This window comes from Meleagris gallopavo, chromosome 20 (assembly GCF_000146605.3).
Source record: "Meleagris gallopavo isolate NT-WF06-2002-E0010 breed Aviagen turkey brand Nicholas breeding stock chromosome 20, Turkey_5.1, whole genome shotgun sequence".
NCBI classification, from domain to species: Eukaryota; Metazoa; Chordata; class Aves; order Galliformes; family Phasianidae; genus Meleagris; species Meleagris gallopavo.
The window spans coordinates 5,632,983-5,641,807 of NC_015030.2; the positions used below are offsets into that span (position 1 = coordinate 5,632,983).

An 8,825-nucleotide genomic window follows, 5' to 3' on the forward strand; every position below is an offset into this window, starting at 1 on the left:
TTTGTGTTTTTTTTTTTTTTTTTTTGCAAACGCTAAATATTTATTGCATTTCTCACAAGAATAAACTTTGCTTCTACAGGAAGCTTTGGGTAGAAACACTCTTTAAAAAAAACAAAACAAAAACAACAAACAAACAAATTATTGATGTCTCCCGGTAGATAATTGGTCCTGGCTCAGCCCGGCGGGGCCACGAGCGGTGCCACCACACCTGGGTCGCGGCTGTGCCGGCGCAGCCGCCCAGGACCGGGACGTCGTACCGATGGCACCGGGACGGAGCTGGCACTGAAGTACCCGCTGCGGCTCGCGGCTCGTTTCTGGGACGGCGGCGTCCCCAGGAGGGTAAAGCTAAGCAAAAGGCCGAGCGCCGCGGGCACGGAGAGCTATTGCTGGAAGAGGAGGTTCCTGAGTGGGAGGAGGGCTGCGCGCCCGCTGCCGGCCCTAGGAGCCGGTGACCACGCGGCACATGCGGCCGTGGATCTGCCCCTGCACGGGCTCGCACGCCAACGCCTCCCCGTCCACCGTCATGACGCCGGCGCTGCCCCGCGGCTCCAGGCGGAAGGCGCGCACCGGGACGCAGTGCAGGTGGGGGCAGTTCAGCTCCAGATGCGTGCCTCTGCCCATGGCCAGGAAGATTTTCAGCAGCGCCACGCGGCTGATGCCCGCCCTCACGTAGAAGAGGTGGATGCAGCCGTCGTGCAGCCGCGCCGCCGGAGCCATCAGCAGGTTGGTGCCCAGGTGGGACTGGTAGATGGCGTAGACGCAGACGAATTCCTCCTCGGGCACCACGACCCAATGCGGCGGCACCGGCTGCCCCAGCGGCACCAGCAGCGTGTCAGCGGGCGGCTCCCCGTCCCCAGTCAGTGCCTTCGTCCCCGCTGTTGGTGCGGCCCGGCGGGTCTTGGGGTCCCTGGGGCTGCCCGGCTCGGCGGCTGCAGGCAGGTAGGAGAGGCGGCCCTGGTAGATGCGCAGGCGTACCAAGCACTGCAGCGTGCCCAGCGTGAAGCGTGCGTTGCCCAGCCGCCGGTACTTCTCACTGTCAATGTCCACGTCGGCGATGAAACCCCATCCGAAGCCCAGGAAGGAGAAGAAGCGTTTGCCCGAGGCCGTGCTCAATGAGACCAGGTCCATCGGAGCGTGCAGCCCCTTGCACAGGATGAAGGTGCAGTTGGTCAGCAGTTTCTTCTTGGCCACGTGGTCGTTGCTGCGGGGGACAGAGAAGAGTGAGCGTGGGCTGTGACCCCCCCCTAGGGACACTGCCTTTGTGCCATGGCTGGGACACATCCCAGCTGGTGATGGTGTCTGCTGGGGACAGCTTCTAGGAGAAGCATAAATCAGCTTCCTAGAAGGGAACCGATGCACCAAAGTTGATGGTTGGGTATGGTTCCCACTGAGGTCTTTTCCAACCTGGAGGATGTTATGGGACCCCAGTCCCATCCCTGGGGTATCAACTGTACTGTGGGTCAGCCACAGCGTTCATTTGAGTGAAAATGTGGCACATCCAAGGCCTGGAGAGGAGAAAGTTCCAGCTCCCCCTGTGCTGTACGGGGATGAACCACGCTGGGCTGGTGTCCCCATCCCACAGCCACCCCACTCACCCTGCATAGTAGTTGATGGAGGCAGCCAAGGCGTTCCCAGAGCCCCCAGGCAGGATGCACAGCGGTGTCTGCAGGGCCTGCTCCCAGTCCGGCCGCTCCATCAGCCCATTCAGCACCTGCAGGAGGAAGGAGGGGGTGCTGGTGGTACGTGGGGCTGCACAAAGACCCCAGTGACCCCACAGTGCCCCCAGCAGAGGTTGTGGCCGCCCCTCTGGCTTCCAGCAGGGTTTTGTCCCCGCACCTCCCCCCATTTTGCCCCCAGCTCTGGCCATGGAGTGACAGCAGGTGCTTACCTCGTGGAGCAGACCATCCCCAGACATCACCACCAGCACATCCCACTGCGACAGGTCTTCATCCTGCACCTTCTCCTGGGCGTGGTGGGGTCTCTCTGCAGTGCAAGTGAGAACACTGAGTCATCCACCCTGCCCGCTGCCACCCTGGAATGGTGACCACAGCCCCATAGTAGCCCATCCCAGGTGGGTGCTGGGCAGGAGGAGGGTCCTCGGGGACTCACCAGTGACAAAGACGGTGGGTGTGATGTCAGCATCAGCCAGCATGGGCTGCACCACTGCCTGGAAATCCTCAAGCGCGCGGCCAGCTCCGCTCTGCGGGTTCAGCAGCACCAGAGCTCTGCAGGGCCGGGGCAGCACCCCATAGCTGGCACCTGGGGGGGAGCAAGGGGTCAGCACGGCGGGGCCGGTGGGCTTAGTGAGCAGTCTGCTATGGTCCTAAGGGACACGGAGCGCTGAGTAGGGGCTAGAGGGGGTCTGCGCTGAGGGATCTGGGGGTCTCCTGCGCAGTGAGCCGAGGAGAAGGGTTGAGGGCTTTGGGGAGGGGTCAAGCTATTGATTCCCCACATCCAGCCCTGCTGGAGCAGGGCCAGCACGGACACCTGTGCTGGCAGATGGATGCTTTGCTCCTTTGCTCGGGTTTCGCACACACAGGCCCCATCCGGGCTGTAATTACAGGGCTGGTGAAGGCTGTCATTGCTCCATTCCCTGCTGTCCCCACGTCCCCAGCAGCGGTCACTCCGTGCCCTCCCTGAGCACTGCTGTGACCCAATGGCACCCGGCAGCCCCTGCGGGCTCCGTGCGAGGACCAGAGGGATGCGGTGTGGGCACTGCACCGTGATGCTGTGGATCCTGCCCTGCCGTTGTGCCACAGCTCCTTGGAGCCCAACGGCCCAGACAACAAACACAGGTTCTGGGGGGGCTCTGCGGGGCTGAGGTTTTGCAAACTGACGGCACGCGGCCGCGCTCTGTCAGCAGCTGTGAGTCACGAATGCTGACAGCGTTTCCCAGCACAGCACAGCCCGGGAAGCCCCTTGCTCCACTCGCCCGGAGCCGTGAGTGCAGAAACACGCGATTAACGCAGGGCAAAGGCCACCAGGGCTGCACACAACCTGAGAGCGCAGCACGGTGTCCTGCAGGCTGGGTCCGGCGCTGGCCCCGAGGCTGGCCCCGATGTCCCCTGCCCTGCACAGCTCCTTATCAGCCGGCAGCAGACGGGACGGGACGGGACGGGACGGGACCGGCCGCCCTCGGGGCGCTGCCCGCAGCGATGACCGCAGCTCAGCACTGCGCCGCTCCGTCCCCATTAGAGACACCGAATCCCCTACGGGTGAATGCAGCCCCATAGCCGGCTGATGGGGGTTTTCTCCCCTCTCCCCGCAGCAGACGGGGTGGATCTCAGCATTATCCCTTTCCCTTCCACGGCACCGCCACTTTGTGGGCTATGGGGGGGTGGATGCAGCGTCAGCAAGAGGAAGGGGCACCGCTCTGCCCACACCCCACGTGCCCCACACACGACACGCGAATTGCCACATCGTCCCACAAACCAGGAGCCGACGTGCCGGGACCAGCCTGGCCGGCTGCGGGTGACCCCATCAGACCCCACCGACCCCATAGGGCAGAACGGTGCCGGCACCCCCCCGCAGTCATCGCCGGGGGATCTTTCATCCCTGGGGGCCATCAGGAGGAGAAATTGGCTCCGTCCCCAAGGATGACGCTGCGGTGCGGTGCAGTAGGGCAGGGCGGCTGCCCCCGCCGCAGGCACGGGGTGCCCCGATCGCCCCGCACTCCGGCGGCCTTATCTGCCCCGCACACAGCACGGCGAGCGCGGGGCGTGGCGAGAGGCATCCGTAGAGCAGTTCCGAACCGGGGGAGGAGGTTCGTAAATCCCCGGCGAGCGGAGAGCTGCAAATCTCGCACCGCTGCGTCCCCCGGCAGCGCTCCGCACCGCCCCGCCTCGCCGCAGCCCCACAGCGCAGCAGCGCCGGAGCCCGGCGGCCGTCCGCTCCCACATCGGGCCTCGGCTTTTTGCTTGTTCTTATTTACAAAGAGCGGCAGCAAGCTGTTTTCTAGCTGCGGCTCACGCGAAAAGGCTGCATTTTAGAATGCGGGCAGGAGAGCGATGTGACAGCATCCCTCCCACCCACCGGAGCGGTGGCTCCGCTGAGCAAAGCGGAGCGGCCGCGGTAACGCTGCGGTGCAGAGGATTTCAATCTCTGCTCCAACGCGGCCGGAGGACACAGGGGGACGTCCTGCATCCTCTGCCCCTTCGCGGGGCTTCGGGTTGGGGGGACGACGACGGAGCTCTATGCCTCCCCCGGCGCTGCGCTCCGTGTGTCAGCAGCGGACTTTTCCCCCCACGGACGCCGCTTTTGTTAAAGCTTTGCTACTCATTAAACCGCTGGAAGGAGGCGGCGAGGACAGCGCAAAAGGCCCCGCGGTGCGCGCTGCCCTTTTGCTTTAAGGGGAAAAGCGGGGACGGATGGAGGGACCCCACGGTGTGGTGCGCAGCGTCCCCGTCCCATAGGGCCGGCGCAGAGGGGGGGACACGCGGATTCCGTCCCCCAACCCCTCTCCCCATCCCGACACCTCAGGGCTGCGCTCCCCTCCCCAAATCCCCGCACACCCCGACACGGGAGGGCTCCGACCCCCACCCCCCCGCGGTCCGTGGGGGCACAAGGCGGTACGGCGGGGCCGCGCCGACCGGGAAACTTTTTCTCCCCGCAGTGCCCCCCCCGAACTCCCGGTCCCCACCCCGACCCACGCGCGGAGCATCGCCGCGTCTCACCGTCCCGCGTGGGCGCTGCGGGCAGCGAGAGCTCTCGGATGCGTTGGCTCCAGGCCTGGGCGATGCGGAGATTCTCTTCGGCGTCGGGGTGTTGGGAAACGCGGAAAGTCCTCTGCAGGCGCTGCCGGGCGGGGGAACCCCATCGGGCCTTACGGAACGGGTAACCCACGAGGGAGAAGCAGGCGGCGCCGGGGCCGGACGGGAACGCGGCGCTACCCACGCAATCGGCCAAACGGAGAGCCGCGTCGGGACCGCCGGGACGCAGCACCTGCAGCTCCCGTTCGGTCAGAGCGACGGAACACGAAACCAAACCGGGAGACGGTCCCGGGGAGAAGCGGCCCCGCAACAGCACCGCACCGCCGTCGTCTTGCGGGGGAACCCGGCGGCCGGCGGCCATCGGAGCGCGGAGCGGGGCCGGCACGCACCGGGAGCGCCGCCCGCCGCTGCTCGCTGCTGACACCCGGCGCGCTGCTCGGCAATGGCAGGAGGCGGCCCCATTTAACACAACACCCCCACCCCCAACGCGCACAGCCCGGCTCCGGCTTCCCCGAGGGCTGCCCTACGAGTGCCGGGGGAGGGGGAAGAGGGCGGCTCCCAGGGATCCCGGCCGGGATGAGGGTGCGGGATGTGCCGGCACGGCCCCCGCCGTCCTGTGCCTGCAGGTGCCCTCTGCCCCGCGGGTGCCCTCCGCCCAGGGCTGCTGTGCTGGCAGTCACAGACCGATAACCACAAGCACGGATGCCACAACCCAGCCCAGATCCCACCACCCCAAGCACAAACCCCCGTGACCCAGTGTAGACCCCATAACACCAAGCCCAGACCCCCAAACCCCACGTGACCCAAACCCCCGTGACCCAGCATAGAGCCATAACCCTGAGCACAAACCCCATAACCCAGCACAGACCCACAACCCCATGCCTGGACCCCATAACCCTAAGCCCAGACTCCCATAACCCTGAGTACAGACTCCACAACCCAGCCCAGACCCCATAACCCTGAGCACAAACCTCATAACCGAGCACAGACCCACAACCCCATGCCCAGACCCCATAACCCTAAGCCCAGACTCCCATAATCCTGAGCACAGACCCCATAACCCAGCCCAGACCCCACAACCCTGAGCCCAGACCCTATAATCCAACCCAGACCCGATAACCCTGAACAAAGAGCCAAACCCAGCGCAGACCCCATAACTCCCAGCACCAGCGCACAATACTCTTCTCACTTCCAGCAGCCTTCTCACCCCAGTGCCCACTGAAACCCACCCTATAGATTCAGGGAGGATGGGGGACGAACACCCAGACGGGCACACGGCAGAGTTGAATGGCTTTTGCTTTATCGAGATACCTAAAAACAGAGAAGCCCCATAGCGGGCGCTGATGCTCAGCACTTTCCAAGGAGATTCCTGCTTAAAGGCAGAGCGGGGCGGAACGCCCTTTGGTTGGGGGGTGTGCGGATCCCGAGAGCCGTGCAGTGCTGGGGGAAGGGTGGGCTGTGCCGTGGGTCAGAGCTCACACCCCGCACGGTGCCGGTGCAGGAAGCAGCCGCACGCTGCCAGCCTTCCTGGTGACTAACAAACGTTGTATTTCCGCTCAGCACGGGACGCGGAGGGAGGAAATGAGAACGGCTGCTGGCAGGTGGGAGTGTCTGGTGCTTCGGTGGGAGTCAGCTCTCTGCTGTGCTGTGGGGTGGGGGAACGGGGTTCCGTGTGCCGGCCCCTGTCCTGCCCACCTGCCGTGGGGAAGCAGCACATCTTCCCCCGTGGCCGATTCCACACCATCCTGCACAGACACCACGTGTCTGCCCCCAGACACAGGGCTCGGTACAGAAATGGGATTGCTTCCATCGCAGCTCAGTGCTGATTGGGGTCATCTTAATGACAGGAACCTCAACGCGCTCCCTCGCACGGGAGGATCTCAGTGTTTGGGAATTTGTGGGCACTGGGTTCATCCCGACCCACCTGAGGTGGCCCCGCAGGGGTTGGTCCCCATCACCGCACACTTCTCACAGTGTATCTCCCCGCCGTGCAGACATCAGCTCAGGCACCCCCTGCTCCCTGCCGGAGGGCTGTGGGATGTTCTGCTTGGGGAAACTGAGGCAGGAGAAGCAGACAAGATTTGCCCAGGTCTGTGCAAGAATCTGAGGATTATACACAGCAATTAAACCCATCTCTGCTCTGTGCTGTCCCCGGTCTCTTCCTGCTTCCTTGCGGCGAGTGAGATGGTTTTCCTTGGGGAAAGAATGGAAAGCAGAGCCAGATCCCCACTGCCCCCACCACTGCTCCCCCCTCTGGTGCAAGGCATGATGTGGAGCTCTGCCTGCCTGCACAGAGCCTGTGGGAGCTGTGTGCAGTGGGAGCTGTGTGCAGTGGGAGCTGCAGCCATTTGTGTCCCAGATGCTCCTGGTGCCTGCTCAGCCCGCATTGGTTTCTTTCAGCACGGCACGAGTCTCAAGGTGGAGCCAGAAATAGCAGTGATGTGCTGCACTGGGGCTGGCCAGGCTGCAGGTCTTGGCAGGGGGACAGGTGCTGGTGCTGCAATGGGAAGCTTCCAGCAGGGGATGAACCAGGCTGGGGACACCAGGAGCAGGCCTAGAGCAGGAGGGGATGGAATCACACGAGGTTTGGGGCTGCAGGATCCGGGCTTGGGGCTACCAGCTTTGCTGCAGGACACCGGGAAATTCTTGAGACTTTGTAGGGACAGCACCTGGGTTGAAAAGCTGTACTGGAGACCAGAGCTTGGCCCAGGAGGGCTCTCAGCCTTTGGAACCTGGGCAGCTCCTCAATCCCAGCAGGAATCCCTGTGCAGCCCAGGAGCACGGTGCTCACACATCGCCCTGGTGAGGCTGCAAGCTGAGCTCATTCCCCCAGCTGATGACTTACACAGAAATATTTCTGAGGTCACCTCCCTGTGCTCCCACACACCCCACCAAGCACAGCCCAGTACCGGAGCACTGGAATCCAAGTGTGGCCGCTCCATCTCCCCGCTCTCCCCCAGATGCAGGGCTGTGGCAGCACTTCCACCACTTCCCAGCAGCGGTTTCCTGCAGTGGGATGAGCAAAGGCATATTTGGGAGCTGACTCAGAGGCTGCAATGGGAACCACCTGGGGGACAGCAGGGCAGGCTGCTCCCACGGTAAGCACTGCGTGGCTCTCAGGACCCCCCAGAATTGGCCATTCCCCCCCCAGCTCTTCTCAGGACCCCTCCAGCCCCACTCAGGGCCACCCAGCATTGCTCAGAACACACAAGCACTGCCCATTCTCCCCCATTCTCCCTCTCAGCCCTGCTCAGGATGCTCTCAGCACAGCCTATTCTCACCCAGCATCACTCAGGGCCACTAAGCATTGCTCAGGACCCCCCTAGCACATCTCAGGACCCCCCAGCATTGCCCATTCCCCCCCAGCACAGCTCAGGATGCCCCAAGCACCACCCAGACCCACCCAGCATTGTTTGGGACCCCCCAGAATTGCTCATTTTCCCCCAGCTCTGCTCAGAACTCCTCCCCCCCCCCAGTTTTTGCCCATTGCCCCCCAGCTCTGCTCAGGACCCCCCAGCACTGCGTTTGCTGCCTTTTCACCCCTCTGGAGCCGCTCTGTGCCCAGAGCAGGCCTGCAGTCGCCACGTCCCCGTGTGGGGCTGAGGCAGGAGGGCGTCAGGGGGAGCACGAGCAGCTGAAGGGGATCATAGAGCAGGGACAGGCCATTCTGAGCTAAAACACGGATGGAGGACCAGCAAGGGGCTGGGAGGACTCGCTGAGTTTTGGGGCCGCATCGAGATACTGAGGAGTGAAACCCCGCCCTTCTGCGGCCGCTCCCGCAGGCAGCACAAGGAGCGTGGAGGACCCAGCGCCGCGTCCCGCCTTCTCGGCTATAGAGTGCGTGCAGAGCGACCCCATGCCACTTCCGCCGGCCATCTTGGGTGCGGGCAGTGAAGCTGCCGCAGCTCTCTGGCTGCGCCTCGCGCTGTTTGGAGGAGTGGGAGAAGCGGCGGAACGCCGCACCGCATCTGCGAAACCGGAGTAAAGCCCGAAGAGCTTGCGCCGTGCTTATCCTTCTCCTCCTCCACAGGTACCGGCTCCGTTCGAGCCGTAGTAGCGGATACCCCTCGCCCCGCTGTGGGAGCAAAGCGCGGCGGCGGTGCCCTCACCCAAGAT

The 8,825-nt window shown here is 64.0% G+C and overlaps 1 protein-coding gene across 1 annotated transcript; it reads right to left on the reverse strand.

The window, feature by feature from the left end:
- Positions 1-12: 12 nt before the first annotated feature.
- On the reverse strand, positions 13-5,161 carry SPHK1 (sphingosine kinase 1). The gene is made up of 5 exons (XM_010721419.3): positions 4,674-5,161; positions 2,110-2,259; positions 1,889-1,983; positions 1,596-1,711; positions 13-1,201 (listed from the first exon to the last, which is right to left on the reverse strand). The coding sequence occupies exons 1-5, from the start codon at positions 5,068-5,070 to the stop codon at positions 439-441; spliced, it is 1,521 nt and encodes a 506-aa protein (XP_010719721.1). The 5' UTR covers positions 5,071-5,161; the 3' UTR covers positions 13-438.
- Positions 5,162-8,825: the final 3,664 nt, after the last annotated feature.